The following is an 18299-nucleotide window of genomic DNA, read 5'->3' as shown; positions in this document are numbered from 1 at the left end:
TTCTCGCCCGTCTTATCCCACAGCAAGCCTTGGGCCATGGAGCACGCAGGTATCACATTTCTGCTGTCCTGTGCCAGAGGGCCAAAGTGGCGATGAGCCATTTTGAGAACAATGAATATATCAACTATGAAAAAGTGGGGAAAAATATTGACATTGTTCGCAAACGGTAAGTGTATAGCATGGGTCCAGATCAGATACAATATTGGGGAATTAATATTGTATATAACTTTTTTTTTTTTACTTGGGTAATTTGCAAAGTTTTTGAGTTTTTCTTTTTCCATGAAACAAGCACTAAATGTCTTCCTTTTATACTTTTAAGCTTGGACCGACCCCTTACCCTATCAGAGAAGATTGTATATGGCCATCTTGATGACCCAGTTAAACAGGATATAGTGCGTGGAAAGACTTACCTCCGGCTACGACCAGACAGGGTGGCCATGCAGGATGCCACCGCCCAGATGGCGATGCTTCAGTTCATTAGCAGTGGGCTGCCCCGGGTTGCTGTGCCTTCAACTATCCACTGTGATCACTTAATTGAAGCCCAGCTTGGTGGAGATCAGGATCTCAAAAGGGCAAAGGTATGGCTCGTGATGTAAAAGACCCTCTATGGGCTCTTATTTCATGACTGAAGCTTCCATACTATGTACTTTGCTGTATGGGGATTAACACTATTTTTATCACTTTTGTTTTAGGATGTTAACCAAGAAGTGTATAATTTCTTAGCAACTGCTGGAGCTAAATATGGTGTTGGCTTCTGGAAACCAGGGTCCGGCATCATCCATCAGGTAGGTTTCCAACCTATGTGAATCCACATTGGTAAAAATGACTAATGTATTAATTGCAGAGTTTGTTGTAGTGTCAGGAAAACTGGGATCACTTAATTTTGTTTGTAGTTCAAATTACACTAAGTGGGCTTGTAGGAATCTTGGGCCTGTGGGTTATAATGGGACATATTTCATCGTAACAAGCTCAGGCGTAAGATTGGTAGAAAAAAAATAAATGGATCACCAAGCCTGTGGATCTGTATTGGATCTTTCCATAAGATTTTAGTTATACCCTGATGGGTATCAGACCCAGTACACACTGCTTCTGTGCTCTCTGCATACAGTATATGTTGAGCTATTCCTTATGTATACTTTACTGTTCACATAAGGCCAAAATGTCCTCTACATACCATGCTTTTCTTCACTGTATAGCAAATTTTGCTTTCCTATACAGAGGGCCACTCCAAAAAAATATACCATGCAACGTAAGTTTGATTGGTAATTATGTATTGTTAGATATTGGACATACAGTATGTGCATTTAGTGACACATGGGCCCTCATTTTTCTCGATTGTTGCATAGAGAAAGAGTTGTGGTCACATTGTTATGAATTTGATAACCTTATGCTCAAATTATTGTAATTTTATATTCCTTAGATTATCTTGGAAAACTACGCATATCCCGGTGTGCTCCTTATTGGTACTGATTCTCACACTCCTAATGGTGGTGGGCTCGGAGGGATCTGCATTGGCGTAGGTGGTGCTGATGCTGTAGACGTTATGGCTGGGATTCCTTGGGAACTCAAATGCCCGAAGGTGAGTGGGTTGCTTTTCTTTATGGGGCGGCTCAGGGGTTCACACTAGTTTAATTCCCACCAAGGCCAATCTCTGCAGAGAGTTTGTACGTTCTCCCCATATTTGTATGGGTACCCCTCCCTATTTCCATAATGTGAAAATCTGAATTCACCAGAGGATGGAACCATTGATGGAGCCATTTTCATATATACTATTGAATTATAGAAAAAAATAACAAAACTGTGTTTAACTAACCTTTCGTAATTCTAGGTTATTGGTGTAAAACTGACCGGAAAGCTGTCTGGCTGGACGTCCCCAAAAGATGTCATTCTTAAAGTAGCGGGTATCTTGACTGTGAAGGGTGGCACTGGGGCCATTGTAGAATATCACGGACCAGGGGTGGACTCCATTTCATGTACTGGAATGGCTACGATCTGCAATATGGGAGCTGAGATTGGAGCTACTACATCTGTGTTTCCCTACAATCATCGTATGAAAAAATACTTGGAAAAAACTGGGCGTTCAGGTACGTTATGTCCTGAAAGCTGTAAAAGGCATGTATCGTTGCACATTGGCCATAATGGTAATAACTTAAGATGTGGAAATTAAAGGGTGTCTCCGCCAAAAGTAAAATTGATCGGTTTTGACATTCATAGAGGGAACTTGGCTGCTATATAAAAAAAAAAAATCATCCTTGCATTGTAGATATTAGTGTTTCTTTGTCGCTCCATTGGGAGACCCAGACAATTGGGTGTATAGGCTATGCCTCCGGAGGCCGCACAAAGTATTATACTTAAAAGTGTTAAGCCCCTCCCCTTCTGCCTATACACCCCCCGTGCTCCCACGGGCTCCTCAGTTTTTTTGCTTTGTGCGAAGGAGGTCAGACACGCACGCACAGCTCCACAGATTGGTCAGCAGCAGCTGCTGACCATGTCGGATGGAAGAAAAGTGGGCCCATATAGAGCCCCCAGCATGCTCCCTTCTCACCCCACTCTTGTCGGTGGTGTTGTAAGGTTGAGGTATCCATTGCGGGTACGGAGGCTGGAGCCTACATGCTGTTTTCCTTCCCCATCCCCCTCAGGGCTCTGGGTGAAGTGGGATCCTATCGGTCTCCAGGCACTGAGACCGTGCTTCATCCACAACTCCTGTGGAGCCTGCTGGATAGGAGCCGGGTATCGTTCAGGGACATGGCCCTGCTACTTGGAGGTACTCTGTATCCCTGTGGGGACAGCGCACAGCAACACTCCAGCTTTGCTGGGTGTGCTAGTGCACCGGGGACCACGGCGCTGACCGGGTTAATATGTGCCATTACACACTCAGCGTTGCTGAGTGTGTTTATGTATAGGGACTGCCGCACTGACCGCCGCGGCCATGGAAACACTGCGGCGCGGCTGGGACTTGTAGTGCGCCGGGGACTTTCACGCCGGCCGCGCTTTTACGGCGGCCGCGTTTATTACTAGAGTCCCCGGCTTTTTGCGGCCTAGTTTCCTTTCCTCCCGCCCACAGCCCTGACAGGCAGGGGAAGGGCGGGACGCTGCACAGAACGAGCAGCACTGAGGGCTGGAGCATGCTTTGCATACTCCACCCCTCTCACTGTGCACAGTGCGGGCACCAGTTCCCGCTCTTTCTGGGTCACGCCCACGGCTCCCTCCTCTCCTCAGGACGCCGGCAGCCATTCCTGTCAGCTCCTCGGACGCTGCAGAGGGGAGACAAGCTCTGGGAGACCCAGGCAGGGACTCTGGTGGCCTCACAACCGCTTTAGGCGGGTGGTAAGCAGCACCTGTGGTGCTAGCCCCATTGTGCAGTAGTGTAACATTATATGTTTATGGTATATATGTTTTACACTGTATGGTGCACAGTTGATTTCTGGCTATATACCCTATTGTGTTACTCAGGGAAGATAATAGCATGGCGCTCATGAAAGGCAGGGGTGCCAAAACACAGGCTTATTATGTTGCCTGCGCCGCATGCACGACCCCGCTACCGGCAGGTTCCACTGACCCTCATTGTGTGCACTGTTCGGCCCCTGTGGCACTTACTCAGCCGGAGCCTCTGCTAAGAGGGGCCCAGGGGGAGCCACCTGCTAACACTGTTCAGGTGACGGGGACGGAGTTTGCAAAACTCTCTGAGACTATGGCTAAGATACTAGAAGCCTTGCAGTCCAGGCCGGTATCTCAGCACAGGGACTCTGTTGAATCTTTGTTCCCTGGCCCACCTCAGCTGGACCAACAATGTCCTCCCGGGGTATCTCATGGATCCCAGGCTGAGGGTTCTGACACAGACCTCAGCCCCAGACCGACTAAGCGAGCTCGCTTAGATTTTCCCTCGACATCATCATATTGTGCAGGGTCTCAGAGGGGGGAATCTCTGGTTGATGATGCGGAGACAGCTGATCAGGATTCTGATCCTGAGGCCGCTCTCAATCTTGATACTCCGGACGGGGACGCCATAGTGAACGACCTTATTGCGTCCATCAATCGTATGTTGGATATTTCTCCTTCAGCTCCTCCGGTGGAGGAGTCAGCTTCTCAGCAGGAGAAATTCCGTTTCAGGTTTCCCAAGCGTACACAGAGTATGTTTCTGGACCACTCTGATTTCAGAGAGGCAGTCCAGAATCACCATGCTTGTCCAGATAAGCGTTTTTCTAAGCGCCTTAAGGATACACGTTATCCTTTTCCCCCTGACGTGGTCAAGGGTTGGACTCAGTGTCCCAAGGTGGATCCTCCAATCTCCAGACTGGCAGCTAGATCCATACTTGCAGTGGAAGATGGGGCTTCACTCAAAGATGCCACTGACAGGCAGATGGAGCTCTGGTTGAAATCCATCTATGAAGCTATCGGCGTTTCTTTTGCCCCAGCGTTCGCAGCCGTATGGGCGCTACAAGCTATCTCAGCAGGTCAAGCGCAAATTGACGCAGCCACACGCACGTCTGCGCCACAGGTGGCGTCCATAACCACTCAGACGTCGGCATTTGCGTCTTACGTTATTAATGCTGTCCTGGACTCTGCGAGCCGTACGGCGGTTGCAGCCGCCAATTCGGTGGTACTCCGCAGGGCCTTGTGGCTACGGGAATGGAAGGCAGATTCTGTTTCCAAAAAGCGCTTAACCAGTTTGCCAATTTCTGGCGACCGATTGTTTGGCGAGCGTTTGGATGAAATCATCAAACAATCCAAGGGAAAGGATACATCCTTACCCCAGCCCAAACCGAACATACCCCAACAGAGGAAGGGGCAGTCGAGGTTTCGGTCCTTTCGGGGCGCGGGCAAATCCCAGTTCTCCTCGTCCAAAAGGCCTCAGAAAGATCAAAGGAACTCTGACGCATGGCGGTCTAAGTCACGTCCTAAAAAGGCCACCGGAGGTGCCGCTACCAAAGCGGCTTCCTCATGACTTTCGGCCTCCTCACTCCGCATCTTCGGTCGGTGGCAGGCTCTCCCGCTTTTGCGACGCCTGGCTGCCACGGGTAAAAGACCGTTGGGTGAGAGACATTCTGTCTCACGGTTACAAGATAGAGTTCACCTCTCGTCCCCCGACTCGATTCTTCAGGTCATCCCCGCCTCCCGAGCGAGCCGAGGCTCTTCTGCAGGCGCTGGGCACTCTGAAGGCAGAAGGAGTGGTGGTCCCTGTTCCTCTTCAGCAACAGGGCCACGGTTTTTACTCCAACTTGTTTGTGGTCCCAAAGAAGGACGGGTCTTTCCGTCCTGTCCTGGACCTGAAACTTCTCAACAAACACGTAACGACCAGGCGGTTCCGGATGGAATCCCTCCGCTCCGTCATCGCCTCAATGTCCCAAGGAGATTTCCTTGCATCGATCGATATCAAAGATGCTTATCTCCACGTACCGATTGCTCCAGAGCACCAGCGCTTCTTGCGCTTCGCCATAGAAAACGAACACCTGCAGTTCGTGGCACTGCCGTTCGGCCTGGCAACAGCCCCACGGGTTTTCACCAAGGTTATGGCTACTGTAGTAGCGGTCCTCCACTCTCAGGGTCACTCGGTGATCCCTTACTTGGACGATCTCCTGATCAAGGCACCCTCTCAAGAGGCATGCCAACACAGCCTCGACGCTACCCTGGAGACTCTCCAGAGTTTCGGGTGGATCATCAATTTTCCAAAGTCAAATCTGATACCGGCCCAATCGCTCACATACCTTGGCATGGAGTTTCATACCCTCTCAGCGATAGTGAAGCTTCCGCTGATCAAGCAGCGGTCACTACAGACAGGGGTACAATCTCTCCTTCAAGGCCAGTCACACCCCTTGAGGCGCCTCATGCACTTCCTGGGGAAGATGGTGGCAGCAATGGAGGCAGTTCCTTTCGCGCAGTTTCACCTGCGTCCTCTTCAATGGGACATCCTACGCAAATGGGACAGGAAGCCGACGTCCCTCGACAGGAACGTCTCCCTCTCTCAGGCGACCAAAGCTTCCCTTCGGTGGTGGCTTCTTCCCACTTCATTATCGAAGGGGAAATCCTTCCTACCCCCATCCTGGGAGGTGGTCACGACGGACGCGAGTCTGTCAGGGTGGAGAGCGGTTTTTCTCCACCACAGGGCTCAGGGTACGTGGACCCAGCAAGAGTCCTCGCTTCAGATCAATGTTCTGGAAATACGGGCAGTGTATCTTGCCCTGAAAGCGTTCCAGCAGTGGCTGGAAGGCAAGCAGATCAGAATTCAGTCGGACAATTCCACAGCGGTGGCATACATCAACCACCAAGGCGGCACACGCAGTCGGCAAGCCTTCCAGGAAGTCCGGCGGATTTTGATGTGGGTGGAAGCCACGGCCTCCACCATCTCTGCAGTTCACATTCCAGGCGTGGTAAACTGGGAAGCAGACTTCCTCAGTCGCCAGGGCATGGACGCAGGGGAATGGTCCCTTCACCCGGACGTGTTTCAGGAGATCTGTTGCCGCTGGGGGGTGCCGGACGTCGACCTCATGGCGTCCCGGCACAACAACAAGGTACCGACGTTCATGGCACGGTCTCAAGATCCCAGAGCTCTGGCGGCAGACGCCTTAGTTCAGGATTGGTCGCAGTTTCAGCTCCCTTATGTGTTTCCTCCGCTGGCACTGTTGCCCAGAGTGTTACGCAAGATCAGGGCCGACTGCCGCCGCGTCATCCTCGTCGCTCCAGACTGGCTGAGGCGGTCGTGGTACCCGGATCTGTGGCATCTCACGGTCGGCCAACCGTGGGCACTACCAGACCGACCAGACTTGCTATCTCAAGGGCCGTTTTTCCATCTGAATTCTGCGGCCCTCAACCTGACTGTGTGGCCATTGAGTCCTGGATCCTAGCGTCTTCAGGGTTATCTCAAGACGTCATTGCCACTATGAGACAGGCTAGGAAACCAACGTCCGCCAAGATCTACCACAGGACGTGGAAAATTTTCCTGTCGTGGTGCTCTGCTCAGGGTTTTTCTCCCTGGCCTTTTGCCTTGCCCACTTTTCTGTCCTTCCTTCAATCTGGACTGGAAAAGGGTTTGTCGCTCGGCTCCCTTAAGGGACAAGTCTCAGCGCTCTCTGTGTTTTTCCAGAAGCGCCTAGCCAGACTTCCACAGGTACGCACGTTCCTGCAGGGGGTTTGTCACATCGTTCCTCCTTACAAGCGGCCGTTAGAACCCTGGGATCTGAACAGGGTGCTGCTGGTTCTTCAGAAACCACCATTCGAGCCAATGAGAGATATTTCTCTCTCACGCCTTTCGCAGAAAGTGGTTTTTCTAGTAGCAGTCACTTCACTTCGGAGAGTGTCTGAGCTAGCAGCGCTGTCATGCAAAGCCCCTTTCCTGGTGTTTCACCAGGACAAGGTGGTTCTGCGTCCGGTTCTGGAATTTCTCCCTAAGGTGGTATCCCCCTTTCATCTCAATCAGGATATCTCCTTACCTTCTTTTTGTCCTCATCCAGTTCACCAATGTGAAAAGGATTTGCACTTGTTAGATCTGGTGAGAGCACTCAGACTCTACATTTCTCGTACGGCGCCCCTGCGCCGCTCGGATGCACTCTTTGTCCTTGTCGCTGGCCAGCGTAAAGGGTCACAGGCTTCCAAATCAACCTTGGCTCGGTGGATCAAGGAGCCAATTCTCGAAGCCTACCGTTCGGCTGGGCTTCCGGTTCCCTCAGGGCTGAAGGCCCATTCTACCAGAGCCGTGGGCGCGTCCTGGGCTTTGAGGCACCAGGCTACGGCTCAGCAGGTGTGTCAGGCGGCTACCTGGTCGAGCCTGCACACTTTCACGAAACACTATCAGGTGCATACCTATGCTTCGGCGGATGCCAGCCTAGGTAGAAGAGTCCTTCAGGCGGCGGTTGCCCACCTGTAGGAAGAGGCCGTTTTACGGCTCTCTTACGAGGTATTTTACCCACCCAGGGACTGCTTTTGGACGTCCCAATTGTCTGGGTCTCCCAATGGAGCGACAAAGAAGAAGGGAATTTTGTTTACTTACCGTAAATTCCTTTTCTTCTAGCTCCAATTGGGAGACCCAGCGCCCGCCCCTGTTTTTTTGTGTACACATGTTGTTCATGTTGAATGGTTTCAGTTCTCCGATATTCCTTCGGATTGAAGTTACTTTAAACCAGTTTATAATTCTTTTTCCTCCTTCTTGCTTTTGCACCAAAACTGAGGAGCCCGTGGGAGCACGGGGGGTGTATAGGCAGAAGGGGAGGGGCTTAACACTTTTAAGTGTAATACTTTGTGCGGCCTCCGGAGGCATAGCCTATACACCCAATTGTCTGGGTCTCCCAATTGGAGCTAGAAGAAAAGGAATTTCTTCAGCGCTCTATTGGGAGACCCAGACGATTGGGGTATAGCTACTGCCCTCTGGAGGCCACACAAAGCACTACACTAAAAGTGCAAGGCCCCTCCCTCTCTGGCTATACCCCCCCGTGGTATCACGGGTACTCCAGTTTTAGCTTTGTGTGCGAAGGAGGTCAGACATTCCATGCATAGCTCCACAGATTTTAGTCAGCAGTAGCTGCTGACTAGTTCGGATGGAAGAAAAGAGGACACATATAGTGTTCCCAGCATGCTCCCTTCTCACCCCTGGATGGTGTTGTAAGGTTGAGGTACCTATTGCTGGTACAGGGCTGGAGCCTGACATGCTGTTTTTCCTTCCACATCCCCTTGGGGGTTCTGTGGAAGTGGGATCCTGCCGGCCTCAAAGCTCTGTCGCCGGGCTCCATCCACAGACCCATCAGAACCTGATGGATACGGAGCAGGAGTACCATCAGGGACCGGGCCCTGCATCATACAGGTACTCTGTGTCCCCGGCAGGCACAGACACACTCCGGGCTGGCTGGGTGTTGTAGTGCGCCGGGGACCGTACACTGAGCTGGTGTTCCTACAGTCATCTGGGGGACTTTGTGTTCTGGGAACGCAGCGCCGACCCTCACTGGACCGGGCGGCGCTGCTGTGACTTGTGGTGCGCCGGGGATACGCCGACCGCGCTTTTACGGCGGCGGCGTTTATAACTCTAGTCCCCGGCTTTTGGGCCTAGGACGCCGGCAGCTCCGATCGTTCCCGCCCCCACCCTGTCAATCAGGGTAGGGGAGAGACGCTGTTTCACGGCAGCGACGAGGGCTGGAGCCTGATTTACATGCTCCAGCCCTCTCACTAGGCACAGAGGGAGCAGGCTTCCCGCTCTTGGTCAGGAACGCCCAGGGCCCGCCCCCCTTCTTCCCTCAGGACGCCGGCAGCCATTACATGCATGGCTGGCTGGAAGAAGGACGCAAGGCTCTGGGAGACCTAGACTGAGGGGCTTTGGAAGACCACACACCCGCTCTTTAGCGGGCGGTAAGCGGCTTTTCAGCTGGCCCCTCTAGTGCCTCAGTGTATGTTAGTGTATTGTGTCACTGGACATAGAGATTTATTGATTTCTTGCACTGTGAGGTCGCTTCCTGGCTGAATACCCCAGATCGCTCTGAGGAAGCAGCAGCATGTCATCCACAAGACGCAAAGCTGCCAAGGCTAGGGCTGTGTGCACTGTGTGTGCTGCTTGTGGGACTGCTCTACCAGCAGGTTCCAAAGACCCCCATTGTGTGCAATGCTCAGATCCGGTGCTGCTTCGCCAGCCGGAGTCAGGAGAGATAGTGACCCAGGCTGAGACGCCTGTAAGTCCTGCCCCGGTGTCAGGGTCAGACTTTGCAGTTTTTGCGGTTAATATGTCGGTGACTATGGCAAAAATCCTGGAAACTTTGCAATCCATGCCTGGGGCTCAGTCTATGGACACGGCGAGGTCTATGTCCTCTAACCCTCCGCAGTTGGATTTAATCCAGACTGCAAGGGGGTCCCCGGCCTCTCAGGATGAGTATGATGACTCAGATGATTGCCCCAGCCACCCCAAGCGGGCTCGCTGGGAAAGACCCTCAACGTCATCACACTGCTCAGGGTCTCAGCGCAATCAGTCTCCCTGTGATGTGTCTGAAGAGAGTGATCAGGAGTCTAATCCTGGAACCCCTCTCAATCTGGATACCCCGGATGGGGACGCCATGGTAAACGATCTTATCTCAGCCATCAATAGGCTGTTAGATATTTCTCCCCCAACCCCTTCAGCAGAAGAGGCAGCGGCAGAGCAGGAGAAATTTCGTTTCCTCTATCCCAAGCGTAAATTAAGTGCTCTGTTGGATCACTCTGACTTCAGAGAATCAATCCAGAAACACGATGCTCATCCAGAAAAGCGTTTCTCTAAACGTTCTAAGGATACACGTTATCCTTTCCCCCCTGAGGTGGTCAAGCGCTGGACCCAGTGTCCAAAGGTGGATCCCCCGATTTCCAAACTTGCAGCTAGATCCATAGTTGCAGTGGAAGATGGCGCTTCACTTAAAGATGCCAATGACAGACAGATGGACCTTTGGTTAAAATCTGTCTATGAAGCTATCGGCGCGTCGTTTGCTCCAGCATTCGCAGCCGTATGGGCGCTACAAGCTATTTCAGCTGGTTTAGCGAAAGTGGATGCTATCTTACATCCAGCGGTGCCGCAAGTGGCGTCCCTTACCTCGCAGATGTCCGCGTTTGCGTCTTACGCTATCAATGCGGTCCTAGAATCTACCAGCCGCACCTCAATGGCGTCTGCCAATTCGGTAGTTTTGCGCAGGGCACTGTGGTTAAAGGACTGGAAAGCAGATGCTGGTTCCAAAAAATGTTTAACCAGCTTGCCTTTGTCTAGAGAAAGACTGTTTGGCGAGCCACTGGCTGACATCATTAAACAGTCCAAGGGTAAAGACTCCTCTTTACCCCAGCCCAGATCAAGCAAACCTCAGCAGAGAAAGTGGCAGCAGAAGTTTCAGTCCTTTCGAGGTTCGGGCAAAACACAATTCTCCTCGTCCAAAGGGACTCAGAGGACGCAAAGAAACTCAGATTCCTGGAGGGCTCATTCACGCCCCAAGAAAGCAAATGGAGGAACCGCTTCCAAAGCGGCTACCTCATGACTTCCAGTCCCCTCCCTCCGCATCTCCGGTCGGGGGCAGGCTCTCCCGCTTTTCCGGCATTTGGATGTCACAGGTCAAAGACCGGTGGGTGACGGACATTTTGTCGCGCGGGTACAGAATCGAGTTCAGTTCTCGTCCTCCAGCTCGGTTCTTCAGAACCTCCCCACACCCAGACCGTGTAGATGTCCTGCGGCAGGCGGTGGACTCCCTAAGAGCGGAGGGAGTAGTGGTTCCTGTACCGTTTCAGGAACAAGGGAGAGGGTTTTACTCCAATCTCTTTGTGGTGCCAAAAAAGGACGGCTCATTCCGTCCTGTTCTGGACCTAAAACTGCTCAACAAACATGTGCACGCCAGGAGGTTCCGGATGGAAACCCTCCGTTCTGTCATTGCCTCAATGTCTCAAGGAGACTTCCTTGCCTCAATAGACATCAAGGATGCTTATCTCCACGTGCCAATTGCTACAGAACATCAACGTTTTCTACGTTTTGTGATAGGAGACGACCATTTTCAGTTCGTAGCTCTGCCATTTGGTCTGGCGACAGCCCCACGGGTCTTCACCAAGGTCATGGCGGCGGTGGTAGCAGTCTTGCACTCTCAGGGACACTCGGTGATCCCTTACCTAGACGATCTACTTGTCAAGGCACCCTCTCGAGGCATGCCAACTCAGTCTACAGGCTACGCTGGAGACTCTCCAGACTTTTGGATGGATCATCAACTTTCCAAAGTCAAATCTGTCACCGACACAGTCACTAACGTATCTTGGCATGGAGTTTCATACTCGAGCAGCGAGAGTGAAGCTTCCGCTAAACAAGCAGCGGTCCCTACAGACAGGGGTGCAATCGCTCCTTCAGGGCCAGTCGCACCCCTTACGGCGCCTCATGCACTTCCTAGGGAAGATGGTGGCAGCCATGGAAGCAGTTCCCTTTGCGCAGTTTCATCTGCGTCCACTTCAATGGGACATTCTCCGCCAATGGGACGGGAAGACGACTTCCCTAGACAGGAAAGTCTCTCTTTCCCAGACGGCCAAGGACTCTCTGCAATGGTGGCTCCTTCCCACCTCATTGTCTCAGGGAAGATCCTTCCTGCCCCCATCCTGGGCAGTAGTCACGACAGATGCGAGTCTGTCGGGGTGGGGAGCAGTGTTTCTACACCACAGGGCTCAGGGGACGTGGACTCAGCAGGAGTCCACCCTTCAGATCAATGTTCTGGAAATCAGGGCAGTGTATCTTGCCCTACTGGCCTTCCAACAGTGGCTGGAAGGAAAGCAGATCCGAATCCAATCGGACAACTCCACAGCGGTGGCATACATCAACCACCAAGGAGGGACGCGCAGCCGGCAAGCCTTTCAGGAAGTCCGGCGCATTCTGAATTGGGTGGAGGACACAGCATCCACCATATCCGCGGTTCACATCCCGGGCGTAGAAAACTGGGAAGCAGACTTCCTCAGTCGCCAGGGCATGGACGCAGGGGAATGGTCCCTTCACCCGGACGTGTTTCAGGAAATCTGTCGCCGATGGGGAGTGCCGGACGTCGACCTAATGGCGTCTCGGCACAACAACAAGGTCCCGGCATTCATGGCGCGGTCGCGAGATCAAAGAGCGCTGGCGGCAGACGCCTTGGTGCAAGATTGGTCGCACTTCCGCCTCCCATATGTATTCCCGCCTCTGGCACTCTTGCCCAGAGTACTACGCAAGATCAGATCCGATTGCAGCCGCATCATACTCGTCGCCCCAGACTGGCCGAGGAGATCGTGGTATCCGGATCTGTGGCATCTCACGGTCGGCCGACCGTGGTCGCTTCCAGACCGTCCAGACCTGCTGTCTCAAGGGCCGTTTTTCCATCAGAATTCTGCGGCCCTGAACCTGACTGTGTGGCCATTGAGTCCTGGATCCTATCGTCAACAGGATTATCCCAGGGAGTGGTAGCCACAATGAGACAAGCTAGGAAGTCAACTTCTGCTAAGATCTACCACAGAACGTGGAAGATTTTCTTAACCTGGTGCTCTGCTCAGGGAGTGTCTCCCTGGCCATTTGCATTGCCCATTTTTCTATCTTTCCTGCAATCAGGGTTGGAAAAGGGCTTGTCGCTCGGCTCCCTTAAAGGGCAAGTCTCGGCACTATCCGTGTTTTTTCAGAAGCGTCTAGCACGTCTTCCTAAGGTGCGCACGTTCCTGCAGGGGGTCTGTCATATTGTGCCCCCGTACAAGCGGCCGTTGGATCCATGGGATCTGAACAGGGTACTAGTGGCTCTCCAGAAGCCGCCCTTCGAGCCTCTCAAAGAAGTTTCTTTTTCTCGCCTGTCACAGAAAGTGGCGTTTCTTGTTGCGATCACATCGCTTCGGCGAGTGTCTGAGCTGGCTGCTCTGTCATCCAAGGCTCCCTTCTTGGTGTTCCACCAGGACAAGGTTGTGCTGCGCCCCATTCCGGAGTTTCTCCCTAAGGTCGTATCCTCGTTTCATCTTAATCAGGATATATCATTGCCTTCCTTTTATCCTCATCCGGTTCACCGGTATGAAAGGGACTTGCGTTTGCTAGATCTGGTGAGAGCACTCAGGATCTACATTTCCCGCACGGCGCCCATGCGCCGTTCCGATGCACTTTTTGTCCTTGTCGCCGGTCCGCGCAAGGGGTTGCAGGCTTCTAAAGCCACCTTGGCTCGATGGATCAAAGAACCAATTATAGAGGCCTACCGTTCTGCTGGGCTTCCGGTTCCTTCAGGGCTAAAAGCCCACTCAACCAGAGCCGTAGGTGCGTCCTGGGCATTACGGCACCAGGCTTCGGCTCAACAAGTGTGTCAGGCAGCTACCTGGTCGAGTCTGCACACGTTCACCAAGCATTATCAGGTGCATACCTATGCTTCGGCGGATGCCAGCTTAGGTAGAAGAGTCCTGCAGGCGGCAGTGACATCCCCGTAGGGGGGGGCTGTTTTGCAGCTCTAACATGAGGTATTTCTTTACCCACCCAGGGACAGCTTTTGGACGTCCCAATCGTCTGGGTCTCCCAATAGAGCGCTGAAGAAGAAGGGAATTTTGTTACTTACCGTAAATTCCTTTTCTTCTAGCTCTTATTGGGAGACCCAGCACCCGCCCTGTTGTCCTTCGGGATTGTTTTTTGCTGTTTGCGGGTACACATGTTGTTCATGTTGAACGGTTTTTCAGTTCTCCGATGTTACTCGGAGTTAATTTGTTTAAACCAGTTGTTGGCTTCCTCCTTCTTGCTTTGGCACTAAAACTGGAGTACCCGTGATACCACGGGGGGGTATAGCCAGAGAGGGAGGGGCCTTGCACTTTTAGTGTAGTGCTTTGTGTGGCCTCCAGAGGGCAGTAGCTATACCCCAATCGTCTGGGTCTCCCAATAAGAGCTAGAAGAAAAGGAATTTACGGTAAGTAACAAAATTCCCTTCTTACGGTAAGTAAACAAAATTCCCTTCTTTCGTTCTAAGTAAACAGTCTTATTATTTAGATGAGGGGCTGCATTGTACCCATGGCTTGGCCAAAAGTTCAATTTTATTTTTCTTCGGCGCTCTATTGGGAGACCCAGACGATTGGGTGTATAGCACTGCCTCCGGAGGCCACACAAAGCAATTACACTAAAAAGTGTAAGGCCCCTCCCCTTCTGGCTATACACCCCCAGTGGGATCACTGGCTCACCAGTTTTCTGCTTTGTGCGAAGGAGGTCAGACATCCACGCATAGCTCCACTGTTTGTAGTCAGCAGTAGCTGCTGGCTCTATCGGATGGAAGAAAAGAGGGCCCATATGGGGCCCCCAGCATGCTCCCTTCTCACCCGCGGTGGTGCTTGTAAGGTTGAGGTACCTATTGCTGGTACAGAGGCGGGAGCCCACATGCTGTTTTCCTTCCACATCCCCTGGAGGGCTCTGTGGAAGTGGGATCTTGCCGGCCCCCAAGCCCTGGGGCCGGGCTCCATCCACAGACCCAGAGAACCTGCTGGATTTGGAGCGGGAGTGCCGTTCAGGGACAAGGCCCTGCAACTTTCAGGTACTCTGTGTCCCCGGCAGGCACGGACACTCTCAAGGCTTGCTGAGCGTTATAGTGCGCCGGGGACAGTAGCGCTGTGCGCTGGGGTTAGGTCACTGCAGCTTTGCTGAGTGACGTTACATGTTGGAAACTACTGCGCCGACCGCTACTGGAGCGGCGGCGCAGCTGCGACTTGTGGTGCGCCGGGGACTTTGCGCCGACCGCGCTTTTACGGCGGCGGCGCTTCTAACTTTAGCCCCCGGCTTCTGCGGCCTTGCGCCGCTTCGTTCCCGCCCCCACCCTGTCAATCAGGGTAGGGGAGAGACGCTGCTCAATAGGCAGCGCCGAGGGCTGGAGCTTTATTTACATGCTCCAGCCCTCTCACTAGGCACAGTGGGAAGCAGGCTTCCCGCTCTTCGTCTGTATACGCCCAGGGCCCGCCCCCCCTCTCCACAAGGACGCCGGCAGCCATTACACATGCGGTCTGGCTGGGGAAAGGCAGCAGGCTCTGGGAGACCCAGACTAAAGGGATTTCGGCGACCACACACCCGCTCCTAAGCGGGCGGTAAGCAGCACTTTAGTGCTGGCCCCACTAGTGCCTCAGTGTTATATTAGTGTACTTTTTTCTTGGTACCATATATATATATATATATATATATTTGCACTGTAAGGTCGCTTCTTGGCTGGACACCCTGTACTGCTCTGAGGAGGCAGCAACATGTCATCCGCAAAACGCAAGGGTGCCAAGGCACAGGCTGTGTACACTGTTTGTACTGCATGTGGGGCTAATCTACCAGCAGGCTCCAACGACTCTCATTGTGTGCAATGTTCAGTCCCAGTGGCACTTCGTCAGCCAGAGCCTATTGTGGTGGTAGCCCAGGCAGAGACGCCTGTGAACCCTGCCCCGGTGACGGGGACAGACTTTGCAGTTTTTGCTGATAAAATGTCTGTGACTATGGCAAAAATCCTGGAGACCTTGCAGTCCAGGCCAGTTGCTCAGACCATGGACACTGCTGTGTCTATGCTCTCCGGTCCCCCTCAGTTGGAACTAATCCGTACTTCAGGGGGGTCTCAAGCATCACAGGCTGAAGTCTCTGACTCAGATGACAGTCCCAGGCAGCCTAAGCGAGCTCGCTGGGAAAGACCCTCCACGTCTTCACACTGCTCAGGGTCTCAGCGACAAGAGTCTCTCTGTGATGAGACTGAGGACGGTGATCAGGATTCTAATCCTGAGGCCCCTCTCAATCTGGATGCCCCTGATGGTGACGCCATGGTTAATGACCTTATATCGGCAATTAATAGGCTGTTGGATATTTCTCCCCCAGCCCCTTCTGCAGAGGAGGCAGCTGCACAGCAGGAGAAGTTCCATTTCCTATATCCCAAGCGTAAATTAAGTGCTTTTTTGGACCACTCTGACTTCAGAGAATCGATCCAGAAACACGACGCTCATCCAGACAAGCGTTTCTCTAAACGTTCTAAAGATACCCGTTATCCTTTTCCCTCTGAGGTGGCCAAACGCTGGACCCAGTGTCCAAAGGTGGATCCCCCAATTTCCAAGCTTGCGGCTAGATCCATAGTCGCAGTAGAGGATGGCGCTTCACTTAAAGATGCCAACGACAGACAGATGGACCTTTGGTTGAAATCTGTCTATGAATCTATCGGCGCGTCGTTTGCTCCAGCATTCGCGGCCGTGTGGGCACTCCAAGCTATTTCAGCTGGTTTAGCACAGGTGGATGCTTTCATACATCCAGCAGTGCCGCAAGTGGCGTCCCTAACTTCGCAAATGTCTGCGTTTGCGACCTATGCTATCAATGCTGTCCTAGAATCTACGAGCCGTACCGCTATGGCGTCCGCCAATTCTGTGGTTTTGCGCAGAGCCTTGTGGTTAAAGGACTGGAAAGCAGATGCTGGTTCCAAAAAAATGCTTAACCAGCTTGCCATTATCTAGAGACACTGTTTGGTGAGCCATTGGCTGAAATCATAAAACAGTCCAAGGGTAAGGACTCTTCCTTACCACAGCCCAGAGCAAGTAAACCTCAACAGAAAAAGTGGCAGTCGAGGTTTCGGTCCTTTCGAGGCTCGGGCAAGGCCCAATTCTCCTCGTCCAAAAGGACTCAGAAAGAACAAGGGAGCTCAGATTCCTGGCGGGCTCACTCACGCCCCAGGAAAGCAAATGGAGGAACCGCTTCCAAAGCGGCTACCTCATGACTTTCGGCCTCCTCCCTCCGCATCCTCGGTCGGTGGCAGGCTCTCCCGCTTTTGCGACATTTGGCTGTCACAGGTCAAAGACCGGTGGGTAACAGACATTCTGTCTCGCGGGTACAGAATCGAGTTCAATTCTCGGCCTCCACTTCGGTTCTTCAGAACCTCCCCACACCCCAACCGAGCAGATGCCCTGCTGCAGGCGGTGGACTCTCTAAGAGCAGAAGGAGTCGTGATCCCTGTCCCCCCTCAGGAACGGGGGCGAGGATTTTACTCCAATCTCTTTGTGGTTCCAAAAAAGGACGGCTCCTTCCGTCCTGTTCTGGACCTAAAACTGCTCAACAAGCATGTGAACGCCAGGCGGTTCCGGATGGAATCCCTCCGCTCAGTCATTGCCTCAATGTCTCAAGGAGATTTCCTAGCATCAATAGACATCAAAGATGCTTATCTCCACGTGCCGATTGCTACAGAGCACCAATGCTTTCTACGCTTCGTGATAGGAGACGACCATCTTCAGTTCGTAGCTCTGCCATTTGGTCTGGCAACAGCCCCTCGGGTGTTCACCAAGATCATGGCGGCAGTGGTAGCAGTCTTGCACTCTCACGGACACTCTGTGATCCCTTACTTGGACGATCTACTGGTCAAGGCACCCTCTCAAGAGGCATGCCAATTCAGCCTGAATGTTGCACTGGAGACTCTCCAGGCGTTCGGGTGGATCATCAACTTCCCAAAGTCAAATCTGTCACCGACCCAATCACTAACGTATCTTGGCATGGAGTTTCATACTCTCAGCGATAGTGAAGCTTCCGCTGGACAAGCAGCGGTCTCTACAGACTGGGGTGCAGGCTCTCCTTCAAAGTCAGCCGCACTCCTTAAGACGCCTCATGCACTTCCTCGGGAAGATGGTGGCGGCAATAGAGGCGGTTCCGTTTGCGCAGTTTCATCTGCGTCCACTTCAATGGGACATTCTCCGCCAATGGGACGGGAAGTCAACATCCCTGGACAGGAAAGTCTCCCTTTCCCAGACGGCCAAAGACTCTCTGCAGTGGTGGCTTCTTCCCACCTCATTATCACAGGGAAGATCCTTCCTACCACCGTCTTGGGCGGTGGTCACGACAGACGCGAGTCTGTCAGGGTGGGGAGCAGTCTTTCTCCACC

The 18299-nt window shown here is 52.7% G+C and overlaps 1 protein-coding gene across 1 annotated transcript in view; it reads left to right on the top strand.

Moving 5' to 3' along the window:
• Positions 1-18299, top strand: part of ACO2 (aconitase 2) — a 70229-nt gene that overhangs the window by 6128 nt on the left and 45802 nt on the right. The window contains exons 2-6 of the mRNA XM_075321873.1: positions 24-166; positions 320-578; positions 693-785; positions 1421-1579; positions 1829-2084. Coding sequence (XP_075177988.1) covers positions 24-166; positions 320-578; positions 693-785; positions 1421-1579; positions 1829-2084 — 910 coding nt within the window. The remainder of the gene's footprint in view (positions 1-23; positions 167-319; positions 579-692; positions 786-1420; positions 1580-1828; positions 2085-18299) is intronic.

Source organism: Anomaloglossus baeobatrachus, chromosome 8 (assembly GCF_048569485.1).
Source record: "Anomaloglossus baeobatrachus isolate aAnoBae1 chromosome 8, aAnoBae1.hap1, whole genome shotgun sequence".
Taxonomy (NCBI): domain Eukaryota; kingdom Metazoa; phylum Chordata; class Amphibia; order Anura; family Aromobatidae; genus Anomaloglossus; species Anomaloglossus baeobatrachus.
The sequence above is the reverse complement of the archived record's forward strand: the minus strand, read 5'-3'. Positions and strand labels throughout refer to the sequence as shown.